The sequence below is a fragment of the Polypterus senegalus genome, chromosome 11 (genome assembly GCF_016835505.1).
Source record: "Polypterus senegalus isolate Bchr_013 chromosome 11, ASM1683550v1, whole genome shotgun sequence".
NCBI classification, from domain to species: Eukaryota; Metazoa; Chordata; class Cladistia; order Polypteriformes; family Polypteridae; genus Polypterus; species Polypterus senegalus.
Window position 1 is genome coordinate 48,903,689 of NC_053164.1, and position 27,581 is coordinate 48,931,269.

At 38.0% G+C, this 27,581-nt stretch overlaps 1 protein-coding gene across 1 annotated transcript; it reads left to right on the forward strand.

Annotated features, from left to right (window-relative positions):
* Window positions 1–837: 837 nt before the first annotated feature.
* On the forward strand, window positions 838–27,021 carry lgi3 (leucine-rich repeat LGI family, member 3). Its single transcript, XM_039768567.1, has 9 exons — window positions 838–1,274; window positions 1,700–1,771; window positions 5,387–5,458; window positions 8,641–8,712; window positions 8,802–8,873; window positions 18,686–18,855; window positions 18,928–19,092; window positions 25,641–25,731; window positions 26,009–27,021. Exons 1-9 carry the CDS (start codon window positions 1,069–1,071, stop codon window positions 26,733–26,735), a joined length of 1,647 nt encoding a protein of 548 aa, XP_039624501.1. The 5' UTR covers window positions 838–1,068; the 3' UTR covers window positions 26,736–27,021.
* Window positions 27,022–27,581: the final 560 nt, after the last annotated feature.

The window sequence follows — 27,581 nt, forward strand, 5'->3', positions numbered from 1 at the left end:
CAAACAGATGAACCTCTCTGCTGTGCAAGACATCCACTTTTCTTCTTTGTATGTAGTACACTTGTAGGTGAGCTGTCAGTTGCAGGGATGACTTGTTAAATAATGTGCTTGAGGAAAGGAACATTTTTGCCACCAAAACCTCTATATATCCTTACTAGGCATGATTATAACTGTTAGTTAAGAAAGAAAGAAAGAAAGAAAGAAAGAAAGAAAGAAAGAAAGAAAGAAAGAAAGAAAGAAAGAAAGAAAGAAAGAAAGAAAGTTAAAGTGTGTTATTGTTCTGACCTTCCATGCCTGCTTTTCATTTTATATTGCTGGCCTTTACTTTTAATGTAGACCAGCCTCATTTAAAGTCACAAATCTGTTTGAGCCAGTGTTGTTGAGATGTGCAGGAAAGGCAGAGTGTCTCAAGAAAAGCCCACATCTGCCCAATTCAGTCTCCTGGAACTGAAGTCACACTAACCACTAGGCAGATGTCGTCAATCTTTATTTAATAGTGCATTTCATGGAATGCGCTATCAAAAGGCTACTGTACAAAGCATTATATAATGGAGTGTCCTATTAGACGGGGTCTGCTGGCTCCACTCTGAATTTCACTCTGCTTGATGTCACTGAGGTTTCAGCGCTCAGCTCTCCTCACCCTAACTTCAGAGTAGCAGCCAGTCATTCCAGAGTCAGCCAGGATGCCCAATAATGTGCTTTGCATGCTGCTGTAGCGACACCGCAACTGACCCTTTCGCACTCAGAAATTCATCAAGGCGCATCAAGGGACTGCTGTCGGCCCTCCCCCTCAACCCTCCCTCCCTTCCTCCTACCCACCCAACCCCCCCCGCCCTCTTTGCAGCTGCTGCAGAGCTCAGCTGCTCTCAGTCTAGGGCTGTTCAAAGAGCGGTCTTTAATAATTCAGTGTGGGTAGCATTGCAATCCGTTAGTCGAGCTGAGAGTGCAGGCTCACACCTGGGGGCCGCCTGCACCATCTCTTCTACCTTCGCCGGCCACAGGCAAGGGAATTCCTTATCCTTTTGTCACGGAACAACAATAAGACCCCCGTTGGTTTTGTTTGCAGTGATGGCAGCCACGTGTAGGTCCTTGGGGATCTATTGCTTATTCTGCTGGGTTGTCTGGTGCTTCATCTGTCTGCAGAGTCCTGCTGAGGCCAGGAGGGGCCCCAAGGATCCCCGCTGCCCTCCATCATGCTCCTGTACCAAGGACAGCGCCTTCTGTGTTGATTCCAGAGCCATCCCGAAGGTCTTCCCTTCTGGCATCATCTCCCTGTGAGTATTCTTCTGACCTAGAACCCACTTGCTGCTGTATACATGCTGTTGAGGCCAGGTACACGTGTGTGACACACCAAGAAATTAGGTGTAAATTGCCTGGGTGGAGAGTGGGTGTGTGCTGTTTAGTCACTTTGCTTTGATGCTATTTGAGATGATGCCCTCTAATGCTGACCCTTAACCCAAATGTACAACAGGTGTGAGCAATACATTTAAGAGGCTTAAACAGGTTTGTACACAACCAGCTTTGAGGGATCTGCAACCGAAGTCTAGTGCCTTTAAGATGGCAAAATACTGTATACCAACTAGTGGTCGTAGTCATAGTGCAGGAAGCCACTTTCACAAAAACCATGATTAAGTCAAGTCTTGGAAAAGAGAACCTGGAAAGAAGGAAGTCTGACCATTTCTGCTATGTGTCTCCACAGGACGATGGTGAATGTGGCCTTTACCGAGATCCCTGAGGGCGCCTTCTCCCACCTGCCCATGCTTCAGTTTCTGTGAGTATATGGATCCAAAAAATAAGAATGAGGCTCAGGGATGGAAGGTGATACTCATTAGAATCATGCAAGGCACGTGAGTTTAGTAGGGACTGAATTGTGACAACTGGTTGGTTTTGGAGCCTGGCAGCCATTTAGCCAATTCATCAAATATTCCCTGACATATAAAAAATTGACATATATACCAGCAACACCAAGTATCTGCCAAGTGCTCTCATTTGCTGGAAACACAGTAATAACACTAGCCAGGATTGGTTCATCAGTAGACCTTTAGCTGAAAAAAGATAATTGCTCAACAAAGAGCAACAAGAGGAATCATGCTTGGGGCTCATTGGACTGAACAACGGTGTCTGCCATGATAGTGGAAGATGGATTATGTAATCCTGCTAGTTAGAAAAACCCTACATGGTGCATGGGTCTGGCAAGTCAAGAGTTATGGCAACCATATAACATCTTCCTGTCCCAATAACAAAATATCTGAAAGGAAATGTATAGATTTAATATTGATTCTTCTGATAATGCATTAAACAAAATGAAGTTATGTTGTTTAATACATTCTTATATGTTGGGCAGCCATATAATTTGGAATTTCATAGTACTTTGCACACCTGGTTTGTGTGGAGGGCTGGGGGCTGTGCATCCTCTGCCCCAAATACCATAGCAGCTTTGTTCCGTGAAGAGTGGACCTTCTTGTAGGCTATCTGCCATGGTTGTCCCTTGGTCTAATAACAAGTTTTTAACTTATTATCTGAAAATTTAATAACAGTTGGAGCCAGGAGGGAACATGACCAGGAGACTGCTACCTGTAAGCTATAGGAGATGGATACCATTTACCTAAACAAATGTCAAGGGGTACGATGGGCTGAAGCAAAGTAGGGAAAATCCTCCTGGTGCTCTTGTGAGTATCAGTGGTAAGCGACGTGCTGATCTTCAGTGCCGTCTGTGCTGCAGTGGAAAGAACTCAGTGCTGCTTCTCATTGGCTGGTGCAAAGGGGGGTCTTTGTTACACAGAAGCAGTCACTTGCCAGGATGATGTAATCCCAGAAGGTGTCCTGAGATAATATGTATTGACACTGGGTGGCACAGGATGCCAGCCCAATACCAATCTAATAGAATAGGTCAAAAGAAACCTGTATTTCTACATTTTTTTGTTAAATAAAAATGACACCTTAGCTCTGGAGCAGGTTGCAAAAATCTTAAGTAATACTTGGTATTTTTCCCAGAAAATTATTAATTTATAAATTATGCATTTTTTTTTTCCACCACATTATCTTTCCCTTTCAGCTTTCTCTAGAGCTTGTCTTTTTATAGACAAATTCCAAGCACAATTTACTGTTGGAGATTAAAAAGCTAAAAAAAAAATTTTGATATTTAATGTAGCGTTGAAATAAAAGGCTAAATAAAGTCATTAAAATCATTTTATGTAGAAAAGATAGGGTGGCACAGTGCTTAGTACTGCGTCATCAGAGCTCCTGGTGGCTGGATTCAGCACCAGGCCTGGACGCACTTGTTCTCACATTCTGGCTGTGTTTTTCTTCAGGTGCTCTCAAAAATCAAAAACCAGGACCAGTGTGTTATGCTAACTGGTGACTTTAACAGGGTGTGTATATTAGTGTGCCCTGCCATGAACTGATATGCCAGAGGGAGTTTGCTCCTGCCTTGCACCCTGGGCAGGTCCAATAGATGGACAACAGATGGACAGATGGGTCAGCAAAAACAAATCCACTTGAATATTAGAGAAGATACAATTCTGCAGTATTTGTTAAAGAAAACTAAGCGTAGCTGTGAGGCAAACTGCCAAAATCTGAAGTACTACTTATCATTTTAGCCTCAAATTATACATTTTTGTCTAGAGCTCTGTCTCCATGCCATCATCAACTTTTAACTGTCTGTAGAATTTGTTCAGATAAATAATTTATACTTTTCAGACACAACCCAACTCCACTTTACTGTTTTAAAGATTAAAAATCAATAACATTTTCATTAAAAAAAAAAGAAAAGAAGACGTACATAGAGTGTATTGTTTAAAAGTGCTGATGAATGGAAACAGATTTGCTATGGCATAAATGTCTGGGTTGGGGTGCAGAATATGTTATTGTGTACATTTACAATTACAAATACATTTACATTGAATAGCTTATCTAAAGTGACTTACAAAGGAAGCCAACATAATTAGTCTAGGTAGAGAAAGGTTACAAAATTGATGAGCTATTGTGGACTTGAACCCGGACACAGACAGACGAACATCGTTGACTCCACCACACTCTGTTTATTTACACTAATATTTACAAAGTAATCTACGTGCACTGACAACCCCAGTGCCTCCATCACCGATCCCCCAAATGTCCAGGCCTCACAGTCCTTGTGCCTTTCTCCTCCTGGTCGCCTCCAGTCCTCTCTCCTGCTCTGTCTATTCCAGGTTACCTACAAATTCGCTTAAAGACTGCGAACGGATCTCATTCATAACTCAGTAATTGTTTCTAGGGTTGTGTTTTTTTTCTTTGAAATACTAGTTGAATTTATTATATGTTTTTAACACATTTCAATAGTTGTGTTTTTTTTTTTTGGTGTGTGTGTGAATTTTACTGTTGAAGTCAGTATGTTTTAAATTTTTAATTTCTGATGGCGCTTTAGAATTGAAGACATGACTCACTTGACCAGTGAATGAGAATGAAAAGCAGGTCTTCAATCCAAAAAGTGTGTGAAGGGCCTTTCTGTTTTTGGACTACTTTAATTTTCCCCAAGTTATTTATTTAAGAATATTTAGCCAAAAAAAGCATGCATTTTGCATATTGTGAGCCTAAGACTACATGAATTGACCCGTCGATTATGCAACACGAGTAAGGTGAGATTTTTTCATAGACTTGATATTGTTTGCTGTTGTCTAGTGCTGGTCACCATTATGTCCAATTCTATCAGAACTTTATGTCCTTTATCTATGAAAACAGATTAACAATTTTTTTATGGCCATCACTGCAAACAACATGGGTAAGTAACATTAAAAATATGTGTAGGGTATCTCTTTAAGGATTTAGAGAATAGGATTTTATTTAGTGAATTTGGTTAATTAGCTGTTTTCTCAGTTCTTTTGTTTTCTTTTTGAGTCACCTTGTTGATTTTTTTCTTTCTTTTAATTTTTGCTTTTGGCTTGTTTTTTGAATTTTTTGTTAGTTTTCTTATTATTGATTTTTACATTTTGTATTTAAATTCCTACTTTTATTTAATAGATTACATTCAATTAAGCATTTAGACTGGAAGTGTAGTTATGGAGTTTTAGCGTCACCATTGGTATAACTCTTGGTAACAGAACAGCCAAGCTGTTCATCATATCACTTTTATCTCTTTATGAGGCGATGCAGTGACCCGTTGGTGAAGTAGTATAAATTAGGATCCCACCATAGAGTTAAACTTGAATCAGAATCAGAAAATGTTACTTTCTAATGGTCGTCTGTACGGTAAAGAACTGATACATTTCTTACAAATTCAGATTTCTACTTGTTGTAGGGTCTGAGCTTTAACTGGAAAGTTCACATTTAAACTGTAGCAAAAAATAAGTTATTACATGAGTCCAATATTTCTCACACATTTGTGCTTTGCATGTTTATTTCTTCCCAGGCTCCTCAACTCTAACAAGTTTTCAGTGCTAGCAGATGACGCCTTTGCTGGTCTGATTCATCTGCAGTATCTGTAAGTCACCACCTTAATTAAAGGACGAGTGTCTGAGTGTCTGTGAATCTGTGTTTTCGTCCAGTTACTATGTCTTTGTCATTCCAACTGATGGTGCACTGCTTACATTTCTAGTAATAAAATGCACTGAATTTGTTACTCCAACAGATGGCGCAACTCAAACATCAACACTGCTTTTATGAATCCCATACCAAATGGCATATATCAGAAGCATATGGATCGTATTTGTTATTCCAACAGATGGCATATCACAAACATTTGGAGCAATAAAATGCATTGTGCTTGTCATTCCAACAGATGGTGCACAACAAGCATTAACATTGCTTTTGTAAATCCAGTATCAAATGGCATGGGCATTAAATCTGTCATTCCAAAAGATGGTGCATCACAAACATTTGTTGTAATGTATTTTATTAAAAGACAGGCAGATATATCACACAAAGGCATTAAGCAGACATTCTGCTGTTGGTATAAAGGAGTCCCAGTCGTGTTTCTTGACACACTTCTGCTGAATAATTCGTTGGATGAAAGCTCTCAGTGTTTTTGTGTCACAGAGAGGATGTGCAACATTATTCATAATGGCACGCAGTTTTGTTTTAATTCTCTGTTTTGCTTCTCCCTCCAGAGAGTCAAGAGTGCACCCATAACAGAACCTGCCCTTTTAATTAGTTTGGTGGGCCTCCCTTAAAGTGATGTTACTACCCCAGCACATCACAGTATAGAAAATCGCAGTGGCCATTGCAGAGTTATAGCAGATGTAAATGATGCCACAAGGAATGCAGTCTCCTAAGATAAAAGAGCCTGCTCTGCCCTTTCTCGTATAGTTTCTCTGTATTCTGAGACCAGTCCAGCCCATCAGTGAAGCAGACCCCCAAGTACTTATAGGAGTGGAAAATCCACTCCTTGAATAGTGACTGGACATAAAGGATCTTTGGTGGAGTCAAAGTCAATAACCATTTCCTTGGTTTTGCTGATGTTAAAATGCTGATAATTCTCTTTACACCAAGAAGCAAACTTCTCCACCTGACTCCTCTCCTCTGTCTCATCCCCTTTATCAATACACCCCATAAGTGCAGAATCATCTGAGAATTTCTACAAGTGACATGGCCTGGTGTTATATTTGTTGTTGGAGGTTCAAGAAACAACAAAAATCTCTTTTAAATTAGATAAAATGTACCTTGTAAAAACAGTATAAAATATATATGTAGGTGGATGGCCAAATGGATGAACAGATGTGTAGTTGGATGGATAGATTAGATTTACAACAAACAATGAAATTCTTTGTTACATTAAAAAGAATATGCTGTATAACAATGATGTAAAATGGACGGGTGTCTGGATGTTTGGATTTATTGTTGTAGTCTTTAGGGATGTGCCTGTGCTGACCATGATCAAATGACCATCCTGGAGAACAAAGTAACCGCAAAATATTGGAGTTTGTTTAACTAAATAAAGTATAACAACAGTAAAGAACAGATTATAGAGCATATGAGTGTAAAAACAGTTAAACTGAAGCCTTCATGACCTTACTAAGCCCTCATCAACCCTCTGTGAGATACTTTTGCTTATCACAATGTCAGAAAGTGGCATGTTGGCCAGACATTCAAGTACTCTGTACACATGACAATATCATTACCATTGGGTGGTCCATTTACCTACTGTACTGTCATATTCCCAGTTCTGCTATGTTTCACCTCCTGTGGACTGAGAAGGACTCTGTAATAGTGGCCTGTTACTCCTTTTAGATACGTTCTGGATGTTTCTTTAAGAGTTCCACTTTCCATCAGAAAGCCCCTGAGCCTTCCATAAAGACCTCCCCTAACAGCTCCAGACATTCCTGCAGTTCTGAGTGTTTTGGCTACCATAGACGACTTCAGGTGAGCCATGGAGAGGATGTCCTGGTGTGATTTAGCCATAGTGTGCTTGGCATCACATCCCCACCTATCAAGATGAGGAAGGCTTAGTACTTCAACAGGAGTTCCTCACTATTGTGAACTATTTAATCGAATGCTTCTAAGGCCCTGTGTTCATCCAGTAGCACCCCCATCAGACATTAATGAGATCACTACCTTTTATAAGAAACTAGTAGATTACAGTAGACATCATTTACTGAATGAAAATGTATCACAAAAATGTTCATCTTGTTTAAGAAATGACTTTTAAACATACTGTAAAGTGGGGCCTCTTAATTCTAATCCTGGTGTGCTACTGTGGCCGCATGTTTTCCTTCTAACCCTTTTTCGTAATTAGTGAACAGTTTTTTTTCTGTTAATTCATTTCTTTCCCTTCATTTTAATTGCAGTTCCATTGACTCCATCATCTGAATTACTTCATTTTTTTCCTTTAATGGCACCCAAACAGAAATGTGACATGAAGTGAGTCAACAGATGACCAGTTAAGTCAAGGCCTCAAACTTCAACTGATTTCACTCCCACCAGTTTCATAATTTGAAATTGATGCTTGTTGTTAATTAAACCCATTATTCAGTTCCATGGCTTGTTGGTGCTCTAATTCTGCCACAGCAGACATTTCCAAAACTGCTAATTTTTTTCTTTTCAAGAATTCTTTTCAGGTATTCTATGATGGACGCAAGTTAGCTGGTAAAGCTTTGGCTTGTTTTGTATCTTATTATTGTTTGGATGCTAATTAAGGAAAAAAAATAATTGAGTGATCTGAGTCTTAAACAGGAAGCCAATTAAAATTAAGGCAAAACAGTTAATTAGCAGCAAAACTGGTCATAATTATGAAAAGGGTTAGAACAGCACTTCTCAAACTTTAAGTATTTGTGACCCGAGTTTTCAAAACAGTTTTAATTGCAACCCCCCTAACATCTTTTTGGAATGTAGATGGATATTTTATTATACCTACTTAACTTTTATCGACATTTATCTAACTCTATATTTATTGTTCTAGTATCAGAATGTAGTTTAAGTTCATTTGTTTTGGTTTCAACAGATTTTTTTTCATATTTTTGATTCTTGTTTTCTTTTTTCACATCTTCGCGCCCCCCTTTTTGTTACTTCGTGCCCCCCCTAGGTTGGCCCGCCCCACAGGTTGAGAACCACTGGGTTAGAATGAAAACCTGCAGTCACAGTTACTCTCCAGAACTAGAGGTGCACATAAGGTGACATGAACAAGTTGAATTATGTTTCGCTGATGGCTGTTTCTTTACATCTTTCTAGGTTTATTGAGAACAATGATATCCAGTCCCTGTCCAAGCGGACCTTCCGAGGGCTGAAATCCCTGACTCACCTGTGAGTGATTTCTGGGATAATCCAAACCAAAAGGTCAATTGTTACATTTTGTTGAAGTTTCAATTACAATTTTTCCACACTTTTCTCAGGTCGCTGGCTAACAATAACTTGCAGGTTCTTCCCAGAGATCTCTTCAAACATCTGGACATACTAACTGATCTGTAAGTAACACCCGCAACCATTTGTGTGTGTATCGTATGTGCATGAGTGTCTATATGCCAGTATTAGGCTTAATTTGAAGAGGAATCAAAGCATATGTCACAGCATAAACATATTTCAAAGAATGGGCTGTATCTGGCTGAAAAAAACATACCCTCACACACATGGATACTCAAGATTTGTGGAACTAGGCTTCACTCTTCAGTTGGATTGATGTTAAAGCTGTGGGTGAGACCATACAGAGACCACCAGTCTAAGTTGCTAGAGTAACAGGTGGTCTATAGAGTTCAACCTATGCCAGCCCATGACATCTCCTGCATGTATACCCTTCAGGTGATAAAACAGTATTAAAATTTGATCTCATCAAAACATATCAGGCATCTGTAAAAGCTGAGTTTGATTACAAGGTTATGAGGTGCGCCCTGAAGATGTCAAATAACGTGATCAATAAAAGCTGATAACATCAGAGTTTTGCTCCAGCAAGCTTAAAAATACTTGTATAAAGGATCAAATGGGAACCAACAGCATGTGATCAATCTGTTTTACAAAGATCTAAGCTATCTGGAGTTTTTTATTTTGTTGTTGTTGTTTTTTTCTGTCCTCCCTGGCCATCGGACCTTACTTTTATTCTATGTAAATTAGTGTTCCCTAATTTTAATTATTTCGTCTTTTTTCTCTTTCTTCATCATGTAAAAGCACTTTGAGCTACATTGTTTGTATGAAAATGTGCTATAGAAATAAATGTTGTTGTTACGGGATACTTTGTTAAAATAAGTGTTTTGAACTTTTATAATTACATTTTAAGATAATTTACTGGGTGATACGGTGGTGCAGTGAACATAGCTGCTGCCTCCCAGCTAGAGCAGCTATGGGTCAAATCCGAGTTGAGCTGTTTTTGTGGAGAGTTTACATGTTTTTCCCGTGTCTGGATGAATGTTTTTTAAGTGTTCCACTTTCCTTGCACAACCTCAGGACATGCAGGTTATCCTGGCATGCAATTCTAAATTGCCTCATTGAATGTCAGACTGGCATTCAGGTCAGAATTAATTTATGTTTTGCGGTTATGAATTTAAATATTGTGGTCAAGGGAAGAACAGCAAGTCCCACTAAGAAAACTAGTTGTCCCTTTTTAATCAAAGTGAAAATAACCATACAAAAGGAGTCATTCTGGGTGCAAAACAAAACAAAATGAATAAAACAAAAGAATCCATTTAATTAATCAGCCATGTGGAGTCACCGGCATAGGGGTGGAAATTACAGCCTTGTTGGCAGTCTTGATGACTTTATTCATTCCAAGGGGGTTGAGTTCAGAAAGCAGCTGTTCTATTTATTTCCCCTGGCTGGGCTTTAAAGTTTTGCTTAATGTCATTTTGTTCAATTTGAGTCTGTTAATATTGCTTTTTTTATTGTAAGATTTATTTTCTATTCTAATGCTATATTCCAGGTGTTTGGTGGGTGGTTCCCCAACTGGTGGAGGCACCTGTCAATCACAGTCACAAAGTGCATGGTCCCCTTTAAATTCAGAGGGTCTTCCACAGTTCCTGGCAGTTCATTTCAGACTAAACATTAAGCCTGTTAAAATAATGGGCACTAGAACAGTAGTGCATAAACATTAGTAGGAACAGGCAAGGGACCTTGACGTCATTCTGTTTCTTGTCTTAATTTTTGTTTTGTCAAAAATATTTTTGCAAGAAGCCTAAAGCAAAATAATAATAAAAATAAAATAGAAACGTATATGACAATACAGTGAGCATAATTAATATTGCTTTAGTGTAAACCTTTGTAACAATCTGTAATACACAATATCTGAAAATCTGAAAATGTTCTATTGTTTTTACGTCATGAAATGTTTCTATAAAATTTCATTATAGACAACATTTCTTGTAAATATTCTGTCTGAGTTTGGCAACAGTTTGCCTTGTTCAGGACCATCTACAACCTTGACAACAACATCTGAAAAACTTGTAACTCTTGATAATGTAACATATAATTGACCGTGGCTGAATACTGGTTCTGGTGGCGTCTCTCCTGCAAGTAGTGTTCAGCTCCCCAGCAAGTATTTGAATCCGTGCTGGCGTGCAGCTGATTACTGTATGTCTTGTCTCCCCAGCAACGGATTTTATGTGCGCGGCCACGACTACCCAATCGGCACTCTCCCCAGCAATGATGTTCTTTATTTGCTTATTATGCATGGCCGCGGCTAGGCCATTCACTGTGTGCCCAGCTTCCAGTGTGTGTACGTCCACAGTGCCATGCACATGCACTTCACCAGAAGACACACACACACACAGAAACCCATGACCCCCGGATGCACACAGGGGTTTTATTAAAGAAGATGTGCTATTGACTGTTGAGTTTGCTTGTTTGTTTTGCTGTGCTTATGCTTATTGCGAATTTCTGGCTTTTTGACCTTGCCTTGGATTACTGTATTGGGACTTTGTTTGTTTGTTTAGGAACACCTTTGCTGGCAACTACTTAATGCCTTTTGTGCTCTTTGGAGCTTCACAATGTAACAGAGCATTATGTAAGAATAAAACCTGTCATTATTTTATAAAGATCCTGCATTTGCCCTAGCCGAAGTTTGATGGGAAGCAGGACATATTTGCAAGCATTTTTGGGACTTGTGAAATAAAGAGGCAAAGGGGCAGCCCATCTAATCCACATGGAAGAATTGTAAAAATTAGGGACATGAGATAAAATTAATTCATAAGTAGGTTAGTGCATAGAAGAATGAGAGGATATAGTAAAAGCCGTAAAAAAATAAGTTGAGTGAATATGAATTTTAAGACAAATATGGCAAAATCAGAAAGGAACATCTTTACCAAATGAAAGCAGTAATTCAGGAAAACAAGATCTTAAATTACAGAAAATAGTCAAGATGTTAATTAAAGGAAGTAAGTAAAGTGTTGTAATAAAAGTGCATAGAAATGGTATAAGGTCTTTATTGAAAGTAAATAGAGCTCTAAAACCACTCAAAATGCAAAATACTAGATGTGGGAGGAAAACATCAAACCTTGGCTGGTCATGAAAATGCAAACAAAGAATCTTTATAAATGATTTATTAATCACAATGCTTTTCTTAAAAAAAAATGTGTTTTAATGGAGCACAAAAGATAAAGAAGCAGTTACCTGAAATAGGCAATAAAGTAGCAAACAAGTCCCACTGCAAAATCTAAAAGAATGACCAAAAAGGAACAAAAGGGTTACAAAATCCAGGACTCCACAAACGTACAGAAATGATCACAAGAGAACTTGTCAAATCCACCAGGCGCATTCAATGAACCACAAGGGACTGCTTGTTTTCTCAGCCTTTATAGAGTTGAGGGCGTTCCCTTAGCGATGGACAGATGGCCCCACCTCTTGTGGAACCACCAACAAAACATATAGACCGTAATAGAATAAATATAGATACACAGAACCTAAATACTACACAAAACTAATAAAACCAGAGAATAACAGAAATAAATAACCTAAGCAACAATATTAAACAATACAATCAAAAATTAACAAAAAGGACAAAACAAAGGAATTTAAACACATGTCAGAGGAGAGACCCCAGCTGAAACAGAATGGAAAGGAATAACCACTGCAATGCTGTGTTCACATGCTAGCAGTATGTAGTTTGTGGAAAACCAGAAATACATTTTTCTTCAATGAGACAGTAAAGTTATTCCTGATGGCAATGCATGACACCACATCCACTGATGCAATCTTCCATCAACATTTAATTTTTTCAGCTTTTTCTATCATTCCAAAGCAGAGATGTTTGCAGGATTTATTTTAATATAGTGGACCTTGTAAATGTAGTTGTTTTAGTAGAAACACACCCTTTTCTATTCAACAAGCAACTTAAAAAGTTTAGAGCCTTGTTCAAAAGGAACAAAGCATTTTGAAGGACTGTTGCTGAATTTTTTCATCCATTCAACCATCTATTCATCCATTTTCTGCCACTTATCCAGATCTGGAATTTATAATATATATAAAATCACTCCAGCATGTCCTGGGTCTGCCCTGTGGTCTCATCCCTGTTGGAAATGTCTGAAACACTACCCCAAAAAGTGGCTCTACATAGACACTACCTTGGGTCCTTTCCCCACCACCGAGGTCACATTCCATGGCCCTAGAGTCACTTTAAGTAGCTGGAGATTGGTACTCTAAGGCACCTGCCTTCAACCTCCATCCAGGCCATATTACAGTAGACCTTATGCCTCTTCCTCCGTGTGGTGAGCCCACTTGAAACCTCATTTTTTTTTATTTGTAAAATATATGTTAAGATACACCAACTTCAAAGTAGCAAAAAAAACTTATATAGGCTTATATTACAAGCCAGAGCAAGCCTCCAGATGGTACGAGCCTCCGAAGCAGGTCTTACCCTAGGCAACCTGGCCCCAAACTCAAATGGCAGGCTTTCTGTCCTACACTGGCTCTAAAACGTGACCCAGGTGTTTAAAGTACAAAAATATCAAAAAAATGTTGTCCAAGAGAGAAAATAACCATAACTCTGGCATTTACAGAAAAAAAATCAAACAATATTCCTTCATTTCAATGATTTATTAAGTTACAAAATGGAACAACATAAACTGGCAGAGCAGGGAAAAAGAAAGCACAAAAAGGATCAAAAAAGAGTTAATCTAAATAAGCAATGTAATGCTGACCAGATCACACCATATTCTAAAGGTAGCATCCAAAGAGAGACCAAAATAATAATAATAATTAAAAAACAGATATCCAAAGTATACATGCAAACCAGATCCTTAATCATCAACATCAACTCTCTGCCAGTCCTCGGCTCTCTACCAGCAAAAATAGGCCGAGGGCGGTCATTGAGCAGTGAGATCATGCTAAATCTTCCTCTTTGAGTTTCAGCTACAGAACAAAAAGCAAAGCTCAAGAAATATATCTGCAATACATAAATAGTAAATAATTCTTAAACAATATTAAATGCAAAAATTACAAAATAGCAACCTACACTTGTAAAATAATAATTCAAAAACAATGGAATTGACCAAGAGAACAAAAAGATACTAAAGCCAAGGCTGAACCATAACAACATGGGCATTGCTGAAGCTAGCCCACTTGTTACTGCTAACAACATAGCTTACTTAATTATAAGCAAACCTTAGGTTATTACATGTTCTAAAATTGATATTTTATCAATGAGGGACGTTTTGCAGAATTTGATAATTAAAGACCATTTACTACTGACATATGGCTATGATATTATGATCAGATTAGATAGATAGATAGATAGATAGATAGATAGATAGATAGATAGCTAGATAGCTAGATAGATAGATACTTTATTAATCCCAAGGGGAAATTCACATAATCCAGCAGCAGTATACTGATACAAAGAAACAATATTAAATTAAATAGTAATAAAAATGAAAAACAATAAAAATAAATGAAAACAATAAAAATAAAAAATCAGACAATAACTTTGAATAATGTTATCATTTACTCTCCCGGGTGGAATTGAAGAGTCTCATAGTGTGGGGGAGGAACGATCTCCTCAGTCTGTCAGTGGAGCAGGATGGTGACAAAAGTCTGTCACTGAAGCTACTCCTCTGCCTGGAGATGACACTGTTCAGTGGATTATTCATGGCTGACAGGAGTTTGCTTAATGCCCGTTGCTCTGCCACAGATGTTAAACTGTCCAACTTTAATCCTACAATAGAGCCTGCCTTCTTAACAAGTTTTTCCAGGCGTAAGGCGTCTTCCATCTTTATGCTGCCACCCCAGTACACCACCGCGTAGAAGAGGGCACTCGCCACAACCGTCTGGTAGAACATCTGCAGCATCTTACTGCATTATGGCAAATGAATGTGTTTTTATTGGCAGTTTATTAAATAATTATTATAAACATGTAATGTCCATGAATAACATTTTGCATAAAATGATTTCAATATTTAATGGCAATTACAATTGTCCTCCTACAGATGAAGACTGATGATCTCCTAGCAAATCACTATAATAAACCTTATGCTGCATATACCATCTTGTTATGTTGCTTCTGCAGATTAACCACTGTGGCCATATTCATTCTTTTTCGTCAAATATCGTAACATTTATTTATTTATTTATTTATTTTTTGTTATTTGTAGGTGTTAGTGCATCTTAGGAATGATTTACTAAATCAAAGGAAGAAGTACATAGGTTATTTGAAGAAGTTGATATGCCTTAGAAATAAGAAGCTAAGAAGTTAGTAAGTCATTTGTAGGTTTTAATATGTCACAGGAATGAGATATGACATGTTATTAGAGTGACTACTGGAAAGAGAAAGCAAATTGTGTTTGGATTTGTTATATTGAGGAAAGGTGACTGTAGATATGTGGATGGAGCAAGGCGTCGACCTAGATGAAGACAATATTTTTCTTACATGTTCCCTTTCAGGACAGCACAGTGGCACACAGCTTAGTACTTCTGCCTCACACATCCAGTGTCTGCAGGTCATATCCCATACCCAGCAGTGTGAGCAGAGTTTATACATTTTTCTTAAGTTTGTGTTGTCTTTTCTCTGAGTACTGTGGTGTTCGTCCCAAGTCTCAAAGATCTGTGTGACTTCTAATTAGCCCTGTGCAAGAATGTACATTAGTGTAGACTGTGATAAACCAGCATCCTTTCCTGAATTGAGTATAGCCTTTTGCCCAATGCTGCCAGGATAGACTCCAGTCCCACCAAACTGTCTAAAGTGGCTACGGTATGTTCTCTCTCAGATTTATGTATTTATTGGGTCATTATTGTCACAGAATACAGTGTTGGGACTAAATAAACCCACATCTTTTGTATTTTAATTGTCATGGTCGTGGCATCATTTCTATTACTGTTGGTTGGATTGCCCCCTAGTGGACACATTAGATTAATTGGAAATTCTAAATTGGCCCTGTAGTAGTACTAGTAGTAGAATAGGTTTAAATGGTTGTCATTATTATGTGCATAGAGTACAGTGAAATTCTCCCTTGCATGTAGCAATCAACATGCAATACACCAACTTTTCCTAGCACCGTGATTATTGTGTATATAAACCTTAACTAAACTAAGTCTCCATACCTGAAAAACTTACAACATATTTCTTGTATATGTTATACTCATGTTTATATTGTTTAACTTCATGATTTGTATAACCATCTGTTGCATATTAGACTACTATGCGAGACCTCACAGCTGCTTTTAATACCCTGCCCCACACTCTTCTAGATTTTTTGGGTAAACTTTACATGGTTGCTGTAGGTATGTTTCAAGATCTGCACATGACATTGAGTTTACATAATGAGAATAAAATATGTTTAATATAGATGATTTTGTTAATGTCATTAAGTTATCTGTGAGTGGGCTCTTCGATGGACTGGTACCCCGCCTAGGGCTATTTCTGACCTTTATTGATGTTTAAGCCAGTATTTACAATTTTTTTTACACTTTTTCTGTTTATTTTAAAGTATTTGTCATGTGTTTGTGTAATTTTTGTTAATACTGTCACTTTTTTGCTTTGTCTGGTATTTTGCATTGTTCTCTCAAGTTCCTTGTGCTTGTGGGTGGAGCCAACATGACATCACTGCTTAGGGACTGCCTTAAAGTGGTTCTTCCAATTTGCGGCTCTTCCTTATTGAATTCTATTTGTAAGTAATGTTTTTCTGGTTAGTGAAATATTTTGCTATTCTGTTTTTTTTTTTTTGCTCTTGGGTTATGACTTCTATTGTTTTTCCCTGGGTTGCCTTTTTAGTCAAATCCTTATTTTTGTTCTTCTTTTTTAACTAATAAATTTATTATCAATAAAAATAATAAGAAGGAGAATAATCTAGGGCTAATACTTCGACTATCATTTCAAGCTCGTTGAACACAGCTCAGGACTGGAATATGTGTGTTGATTTAGTCCAGAGAATTCCCAACTGAAACAGCAATAACCAACCAACAGCAGTACATGATCCTGTGGTCCAACTCCTGCCAGCGTGTCTTCATCACTAAATGAACAGTTCCATAGGAAGATGATGTGGAGGAGGCATATGAGCTGAAGAGTTTGTGCTATGCCAATCTGGTTGAGGAGGGTTGAAGGGGCTTTGTAGAATAAGGCTCCTAAGGGAAGCAGAATTTGGAATGCAGACCCATAGGAAGGTGTTTAAAACACTTGCCAACGCAGCTGAAAGGAGCAATCACTTGCTGTGCCTGAAGAGAAATTATGCTGTTTGAGCTATCAAATGACCAGATTGAATGTTGCCATAGCACACACATCCAGGTCTGATTAGCCTGGGGTGGACCTGCCTCAGTTGAGGATGTCAGCTCAGGCTGCCTTGTAATAAAAGGCTGGAACACCCAGAGACATTGAGGCATACAACTGATGATATGTCACCAAAAAAAGGCAAAAGGACCTATCTGAAAGGCAACCAAGGTGAACAAGTCCAAATCTGTAAAAAAAACAAAATCTAAGAGCAAAAATCAATAATTCAAGAAGCCAGAAAATCAATACTCACAGTAATTGATGCACACTCCAAACTACAATGAACCACTGAACGATCTGCTCTCAGTTTCTGAAATTAAAGTTCTTCAGGGAGGTCCCATCTCTTGGGGCTCCACCCACAAAATTCAAGGAAGAGGAGAACATAGCATATCACATATATACTAAATAATAAATAAACAGAAAAATATTAAGAAAAATGTATAATTACAACAAAAATATGGAAAATAATCATTTAAATTAAACAAAGAATGCACAACAAACATAAGTTACAGAAGACAACTTATCTGTAACATAACACCTACTAAGCAGTCTTTGGGTGACCTTGTCCTTCTCAAGCTAGAGGTTTCCATTGTTTCCATCTTCTTTAAATATTATTGGACTACTTTTAAACTGTGTGACATGAGTCTCATTTTAGGCCTATGTAGGCCAAGGCCTGCCAGTCGCCTGAGGGTCAGGTCTGCCATCAGTGTGGCCTATAAAGGGGCAGGCCAGTAAGACACTGACTTGTTTTGTAGGTCTTTTTTGGAGGTCTTGCTTGTTTTTCTTTTGTTATTTGCTATTCATGAAAGAAGGTTGAGATCACTGGTTGCGAGATTTCCCATTCTGAAGTTTGCAGTCAATGGGATTAATTTTCATGAATGACTGTTTGATACCACTGTCATGGGAAGTAGGGCATGGGGACTGTGTGGTGAGGTGGTTTTCATGATTGAGTGTTTGATGTTTATGTCGACTTTCAACATTTTCCTAATTTGTTTTTGTGTGCTAAGTGGATGAAAGGTCATGGCATAACAAAGTAATAACACAAGCATGTTAAAATGCTAATAATAGTTTCCTTGTAAGAAACTGAGGAGTAATGAACATATTTTAATGTGATTTTTTGCTAACACATTTCTTTCTATGATCAGTTTGTCATGAGTCCCTGCACATTTTTCCTTTATGCATTTATCCCTGTGCTTATGTCTTGTATGCTTTCGACCATGTACTGTAATGTTGGTTTGCCCCCCTTAATGGAGTTTCATAACGGCCACTAAACAAAGTTGTGAATGCCCTCCACAAGTCCTACTGACCTTGCAGACACAGACAGTTCTTATCTCTTTCAGTTTGTGACTTGTCCTTTATTTAAGAACTGAGGGGTCTGTTAAGGTACCGTAACCAGCTAAAGCACCTTTCATGGACCAGTAAAGAAAACAACCTATCAATAAATAAATGAGTACAGCAAACAAATCAGGCTGATATTTTGTGATTCAAGGTCCAGGCCAGTCCAGTCCAGGTCCATTTTTTGTTGCTAAAACATGTGTGACAAGGTGCGACTTGATCTGACCAGTGCCAGTTCAGTATTTTCCATTTTTTGTCTCCACGCAGGGATCTCCGAGGAAACTTATTTCATTGTGACTGCAAAGTGAAGTGGCTGGTTGACTGGCTGCAGAAGACCAATACCACAGTGCCAGACATCTACTGTGCAAGTCCAATTGAGTTCCAAGGAAGGAAGATTTCAGGCATGTTGCCACGAGATTTCAACTGCATCACCACAGGTAGGAGGTCTGCAGTGAAGTGAACATGATCTGTGAGTCCAGTAGCTGAGATGAGCTTCTTTTTGTTTGTAGACTTTGCCATCTACGAGACCTTTCCCTTCAGCTCTATCTCAGCAGAGGTGTTCGAGCATGCTGGTGACCTCTTCGCAGTCTTTGCTCAGCCAAACACTGGGAATTGCGCTCTCTATGTGTGGAATCATGTGGAAATGGCTTTCAGGACCTTTCATAACCTTACTTGTAAGTTTAAAAACAGAAAATACCTTTTATAATGTGTTGCAACTGTCTGATTGGGTCATCTTTGTCATAATCTCAAGATCAAGTCCAAATTTTTTCTAACCCGTAAAGACTCCAATTTAAGGACTACATTAAATTAGAAATTAAAACAGTAAGTGGCCATTATTACAATTCTGGTTGCTGGTATATCTGTCAAAAGTTAAGAATAAGCCAGTGGTGAAGCTATTTGAGGTTTCACTTCCCAAATTTGTATAAAATTCTGAAAGACAATGGGGGGATTCACACAAAGCTGATCCTACCGGTAAGGGGTTTTCACCAATATATATGATATACAGTTGATATCCCAAGTATATCAGAAATCACTTTCTTCTCCCTCCATTTTATGAATCTATGTGAGTTGTGCTTAGGTTATTCCACTGCCTCCAAGACAAAGAAGTCTAGAACTGGGACTAGTAGCACATCAGGAGGTTCCAGAAATGTTCATTAAAAAGTCAGGTTTGACTGACCCCTTAAACTATCATTATACTCCATACAAGTGAAGTGATTCAAAATTCAGAGAGTTACAGTATATCCATGTAAAACAAATGCAGTAAAATTCATAAGGTCTAATATGTTAGGCGGATCATACTACTGCCCCTATTCAGAAGTTTCTTCCCATCTTTTACTGTATTTATCAATAATGCAATCTTTTCACGTGAACGGACTATGAAAGACCCATGCACCGTCTTGTCACCATGCAGCTCAAACTAAAACTCAAATATTGCAGACCAGAGCATCCTGTTGTGTCCTTTAATTTCCCAAAATGACAGCCACTGTATCTCTGTCTTAAAATTATTAAGGATTCTCCATCTGTCCCTCCATCTTACATAATTTAACCGCCAAGTCTTATCATAGCTTTGATGTCCCCTCAAACTAACTAGTGTTTCCTTGTCAACTAACTTTATAATACTCTCAATGTGATGCAAAATAATAATTACTTCCCTTTTTCATGCCAACTTATTCCTAGTCATTCTATTAATAAGAATGTTCCCACCGCAGGAACTTTGTTTTCAGGAAACAATGAGTTTCTGTGTGATGTAGGTCCTGGGACACTTGTGGTCACTGGCCACTTTCATGTGATGTGTTCCACCACACAACAGGGACTGCAACCTTTATGCAAAATATGTGTGAAAGAAGTGATGTGGTTTGAAATGTGGTGTGTTCGTGAGTTCACAAGGGACCCCACCCCTCCACAATCCCCCCTGTAACTCTCTAAAGTTCCAATTGCTAACAGATCTGTAAGATGATGTCATTGCTTGTGGTCAGCCAATCAACACAATTCACTGCCCAAACCACACCCACGACAGTTTCTGTTTGGACAAAAAGTATCTACCCTGGAGTAGGAGCTAAAAAAAGTAACAAGAATGAGAGTGGGAATGCTGCAAAAGTTTCTGAAATTCTAAAAGGTCCTGAAAAATTTCAGCAGTGGGAAAGTATCTAAAGGCTGTTTTTTCCATGTGATTCCTGGTTTCTTATTGGCATCAATATTTAAGGTAGAATCTGCATCTGAGACATCACTTTGTTTTAAAGCTGTCATGTTTAACTCAAGTTGTTTAAATCACTTGTGTTAGATAACCATCCTCTGTTGCTCTAATCTTTATTTGTATGTTTTTCCCAAAATCCATGTATTAACTTCATTTGTTCTGATCAGGTTATTATCATCTCCTTTATAGTCCCCTACATCCATCTAACTATATTTAATTCTTTAGTAAGCCATAGGTTCACCACTGTGTGTAAGCTGAGGAACTAGTGGTAGCCTTGTACCAGATTCATAGCAGAAGGAGTAGGTCATTACCAAAGCCAGAGAATTATATGCATAGAGCTGGTGAATAAATTGTCTTTTTGAAGACTCACAGTAGGGATCAGTGTCACAAACCCATCTAAGCTGCAAATACCAAAACTCATTACTATGGGGATTACCCAAGACACCAATCAATTCAAATCTGGTGAGAACCTTCACACAGAAGGTACTCCAGATGATAATGGAATGAGGGTCTAAGTGACATTACTCTTTGCCCACTGTGGTAAAGCATTGTCATCCCATGATGCCAGGCAAAAAGCAGCCAAAGATGGGCTGCTAGTCCTTCACAGGTCACAAGTATGTGGATGCCGACACTCTCTTACTTCAGGTTAGAGTGAGCATTTAAACTAAATATGGGAAGACATTCCAGACAGAAGGCATCACAGTTGTGTAGTCAACCACAGTTAAAGCACAACTGTACATTTAGTCATTTATTTTCTAAACCTACTTATTTTAAGCTCAGCAACCTGAAGTTAACTTCTCCAGCATGAAGAGCAAGGCAGGAATCAACTTTAGGGTGCCACAACCTGCCTCACCAGTATGCAGCTGTCATATTAATAAATTATTCATTTTTATTTATGATTGTGTATATTTTTATCACTATTTTGGTGACATCATGAAGTTGACCTTTTCATGCTTGTTTTTATGGGAGCTGCCATTTTATATATTTATTATCATGGGTGCTGCCATTTGGGAGCTTCGCACATGGTGTGCCTTTAGGCATGTGATGTACAATCTATTTGATTAGTAACACACCATTATGTTATTACATTAACACTAAAAATTAAGAACATTTTGCAATTAACACCATCTAAACTTGAAAAGATCAAAAGAAAGACTTAGTGAGAAGGTAGTGTTTAAGCAAGCCAAACAATTTTAGATCTTATTATGTTTTTCTTCTTCAGCTTGAGTCTAATTTGGTGAATGATCTAACATGTTGTCTGCTGTCCTTTGCAAATGTCTTATGATTATCCTGATAAGCCTTAAAGTGAGACTTTCCTTAATCTCTGCTGAAAACTACCCTGTTAGCTTCCTTCAGACATGATGTCACAATTGTGTTTGCAAACTTAGGGTTATGAACTATTCCTTTCCTGTTCAGGTTATTACTTTCAATGATTATTAAAATTATTGCATTACCATTTTGACTATCATTATATTTATGGAGGATGCCATGTATGGTTCACTCATGAGCACAGCCATGTAGTTTGTCAGGTCTCTTGCTAGACCCATGATCACCGATGTTATTACTTGTGACGTTACCATGTTGAGTCTATGTAAGATGGCACTGAGTAGCAGTTAACATCCTTGCTTTGGATCATTCTGCAATAAACAAAATCACAGTTTTAAATTATTTTGGGAAAAGAATTTGTAGAATTAGAAATTTGTTTTGGCTTCTCATTTTGACTTTTCAAATGTTTTGAACTTCAAGTATCAGAATTTTTGATTTCTCAATTTTTGGCATCATCTTTCCTTCTCACTGCTATTCTGTTTCTCCTCTAAAGAAAGCCTAGCTTTTTCTAAAATCCTTTTTTATGCCTTTATTTCCAACAGCAATCTGTCCTATACATATACACATACAGTATGCCATGCCCCAAAAACTTGATCATGTGAAAAAGTAAGTACACCACATTTAAACTGATGACTTTGTCAATCATATTTGGGCAGTGACACAATGGATCTTCATGCAAACAGTGCTTGCAGGTAATGTATTATATTTGAATGAAAACACAAGAACTTGCTACTGTGCTTTAGATAATTATCATGTTGAAAGATCAATTTCAGGTTCAACTTTTGGACAAATGGCCTCACATTCTCTTCAAACTCACTTTGATATGATGCAGAATTCATACATGATTCAATGTCTGCAAGCTACCCAAGCTCTGAGCCAGCAAAACAGTCCCAAATTATAACATTTACACCAACATGCTACCCAGTTGGTATGAGGTTCTTCTCCAGAAATGTTGTCTTGGATTTGCATCAGAAATGTCTACTGATGCTGTGTTCAGTCAGCTCTATGTTTGATTCATCTGTCCAGTACAGATTGTTCCAGAAGGCCTGATCTTTACCTAGATATTCACTGGCACAGTCGTGCTCTAATTTTTTTTTTTTACTCAACAAATTTTTTTCATTGGTGCAACTCAATGCAGGTCAAATTTGTGTAATCTCTTTCTGATTATAGATGGATGCACTTAGACGCCAGCTGTTGTAAAAATTACCTGCAGATCCCTGCGATTAAATTTTGGGGGTTCTTGGACATTTCTTTTAGTTTCAGATGGTCAGGTCTTGGGCTGAATTTGCTGGGCTGGCCAGTTCTAAACAAATTAGCTGTCATTTCAGATCTACATCATTAATAGAGGATTTTCCTTACGCATGGAATGACTGATTTGAAATAACTTGGTAATCTTATTAAATCCCTTGCCAGACTGGCCCTGGCCTTCTTTCTGAAGGCCTTAGCGAGCTCTTTTGATCTTGGCATGATGACACCACACACATCAACAGCAAAGAGAACACCAGACCCTGGAGAGCTGTGGTTTAAATAAGATGAGGTCCACCTGCATACTCCCTAATAGGTTCTAATCACTGGGAAATCACTCGAAACACCTGATTCTAATCTTATGGGCTTGAAGTGGTGATAAATGTAAGGGTGTACTTATTTTTTCCATGTGACAAATCCTCATTTTTGTTAATTTGGACTATGATAATAAATGCACAGAGTCATTTTTTTGTGTCATTTGTTCAAGTATATCATCTTAAACTCTAAGCACTGTTTAAATGAAGATCTGCCGTTTGCCTGTTCAAATATGTTGAAAAAGTAACCATTTTGATAGTATGTACTTGCTTTTTCAAACAACTGTATAATTTAATTCAGAAAGTGTCTGTTCATGTCTGTTTGCTTCCATTGTTTAATTAAACTGAAGCCAAAGGAGCTGAGCTTGCTTTAGTTAGTTTTCAGTATAAGCTTTTAGTGATTGAGCTGCTGATGCTGTCTAAAAGCAGTAAATATCTACATCAGACATCTTTTTGCTTGAAAAATATGTACATCCGACCAAAGAGACTTTTCTGTCAACATTTTATTTTGTTAAGGGCGAGCCTGGCTGAAAAGGAGCATGTTGAGCATGTAGTCATTTCCTCTTAGAAGATAATAACTGGTCTGCTCTTAAGCCACAATTTCATGTGCTTCAAAGACGCAAAAAGTAATGAATCATTAATGTAGTATTATTGTGGCCAAGAATTATAAAACAAAAGCTTAATAAATGTGACGATCTGGAGTCAGGACCATAACAACAAAACGTGTGAGGCCTTCTAAAGTCTACAAAAGCCAGGAGAGACCACCTTGGCCTGCCTAGAATAGGCCACACCCCAAATAACATTAGCCTAAAATGAATGGCCTGCTTCAGCCTACATAAGCATAAAAAACTGCAATTATATCCTGCAATTTCAAAATGCCTCTCAAGAGAAAGGAAACCATGAAAAAACTTTGGCTTGAAAAGACCAATCCACTAAGTAATCTTTAGAAATAAAAAAAATATTTATTTTGAAAAGAAGAAATCACAGAAATTTTCAAAAAGAGGAATAGAAGTTGCCTAAGAGGAAATTCTAGTCAACCATGTCCCAAAAACAATGTGCATAAGCAGAACTCTCAAGACCAGATTAGAAAAGATTGAAAGTCAATAATTTAAATCGAGGAAAACACAGTGCTTACAATAACTCCAGAAGTCGTGAATGCACCACTCCTGAGCTCCGACTTACATAGCCAGAGGGTGGACTCAGGAGTGATGATATCAGGGTGGCCCCACCTCTATGAGTACTGCCCACAAAATACAAGAGACATAAGAGAAAGCAGTATTACACATAGAGATACAATGGATATAAATTATAGAACTTAAGAAAAACATTATTTTACAAAACAGAAAACTTAAATAATGAGAAAAACATACAATAAACTTAAGCCAGGGCAAAAACCTTAGCTGACAATAAAGACCAGCATATTGAAAATTAAATGAAAAGAATCACACAAAAATTGTCAGAGATTTGTAGCAAGAGTCAGAGCAGAAAGGGGAAGGATTACTCGTAAGTCTAAAATCAAAAATCCTAACCATTAGTAATATAACTTTTCCCTAACTGCAGTAGAATAAAGATTTGTCTTGAGAGTTTTTATTCATGAATTCAAAACCTCGGGAGTCATACAATCTGTGCCACCATCTTTTATACAGTAGGTGGACACACATAGTGCCATGCAACCTTTGTGTTGTGTAACCAGTAAAGGAGGGCATAGCGACTATAAATTACATGGTTACCACAGAGAAACCTCTCTAACCAAATGGTAATGACCAAAAAAAAAAAAAAAGAAAAAAAAAATGTTGTTGCAACAACTGATAAAAATAGTATTTAAAACAAAAATGATATTACTGAAAGAGATGTCATAATATCATAAACATATCTTTTTCAAGACAGCAACTTACAATTTGAAGCACACAGCATCAATCAATTTATCAATAATTTGACCTCTAGTTCACCTACATTCGCTTTAATTCACTACATTACCAGTCGTATCACTTCATTTCACCTCTGCTAGTCAAATGTATTGAGAATGGTTGGAGAATTTTATTGATTCTGTGACTATGGACACAGTTTTTACATGACATTTTACAGCTAATACAATGATGAAAAATGGTTGATGAGTCCCTTCTACCTACTTGTGTGTTTCCAGCACAATCCGCAGTCTACTGCAAACCTATTGTGATTGACAGCTCAATGTACATGGTGGTCGCCCAGCTCTTCAGCGGCTCTCATATCTACAAGTGAGTGTAAATACGTGTCATCAACCTGTTGGTCATCAGTTCCCTTCTCATTATCAATATCCTCATCTCCATCACAAGTTTTCCAAATTCCACTGTTAAATGTTTCTGTGCATGTTAGCTCATTTACTAATAGACAATAGTTTTATCAAATAGTAAACTTTCCAAAAGTTCCTTCCATAGAGGTCAAAGGTTAAAAGGAAACATCAACACATTAGCTGCAGAAATTATCTGAGGAGGTAATGGTGGTGCTGCTGTTTATGACTGACAACTCTTTCAGGTGGGATGGAGACACAGGCAAGTTCATAAAAATCCAGGATATTGACACCACCCGAATTCGCAAGCCGAATGCAGTGGAGGCTTTCCGCATTGATGGTGACTGGTATTTTGTAATGGCAGACAGTTCCAAAGCTGGCTCAACCAGTATGTACCGCTGGAACAGCAATGGATTCTACTCCCATCAGACCCTTCACCCGTGGCACCGTGACACCCACATTGAATTTTTAGAAGTTGACGGTAAGCCTCGACTTATCCTATCCAGCAGTTCCCAGGCCCCGGTGGTGTATCAGTGGAACCGCAGCCAAAAGCAGTTCACCTTCCAGTCCGAGATTGCCAGTACTATGGATGTTCAGATGGTGAAACATTTCAAGGTGAGAAAGGACCTGTATCTGTGTCTGACTCGATTTATTGGGGATTCTAAGATTCTTCGCTGGGAGGGCCAGCGCTTTATTGAGATCCAAACTCTGCCATCACGGGGATCCATGGTGGCATTCCCATTTGCAATTGGTCCAAGGCAGTACTTGGTTCTTGGAAGCGACTTCTCTTTTTCCAGGGTTTACCTGTGGGATGCCCTCACTCAGAAATTTCAGCCTTTCCAGGAGCTTAACATCCGAGCTCCGAGGGCTTTTAGTCTTGTGTCTATCGATAACAAAGATATTCTTTTAGTCTCCAGCTTCAAGGGAAACACGCTGGCATTCCAGCACTTGATGGTGGACCTCAGTGCATAAGAAGAACAGAGGTATTTGCAGGTATCATTGAAGGTGTAACATTAACACTAAAAAAAATCAAAACAATTGTGTGCTTTTTATATATACCCATACACATATTTTATTTATATAATGTGCAGTTTTCATCATTATAATAGTCCCATCAGTGCATCCATTAATAAGGCAACGCTCTGCAATGAAATGATCCAAAAAGCGATCCAGTGGCGTGACATAGAAGAAAAAGGTATTGGAAAAAATGCAAGAGTCACATTGTATAGCAAAAAATTAAAGAGAGTGTTAACTCATATTTCAAAATTTCTTAATTGTTTTCTTGCTTTGGAATATTGCAGAAGACTGGTTCTTTGTAGTGATGCAAAACTCCAAAACTAGTTCTACTAGTATGTATCATAGAACAGTACAGGATTCAACTCCCAACAGATTCTTCATCATTGGCAAAGAAGATTTCAGTCTGGTTTATCACTATTGTTTAGCAGGATGCTGAAGTAATACATTAACCCTACAACAATGGAATTCAGTTGTCCTTGTACGTTGATTAGCTCACGCAAGTAAGAATTTCACTGCACTCTTCACATGTGACAGTAATGACCTTGTATACCTATAATGACACTATAAATAAAACCCCTGCATCTTTAAAATACATGTTCAAAGTCATTTCAATCTTCCATCTTAACTTGTGTAAAGAGACATATACATGGAATAAAATGTAGGTGTCATTATTGTTCATTGGAGCACGATTTTCAGGTATCTAACTATTTTCCATACTTTATTATTCCATTACAGGGTTACAGGAAGCCACAGTCTTTCCCAGCAGTACTGAGCAGTAGATAGGAACTAAATTCGATGGAA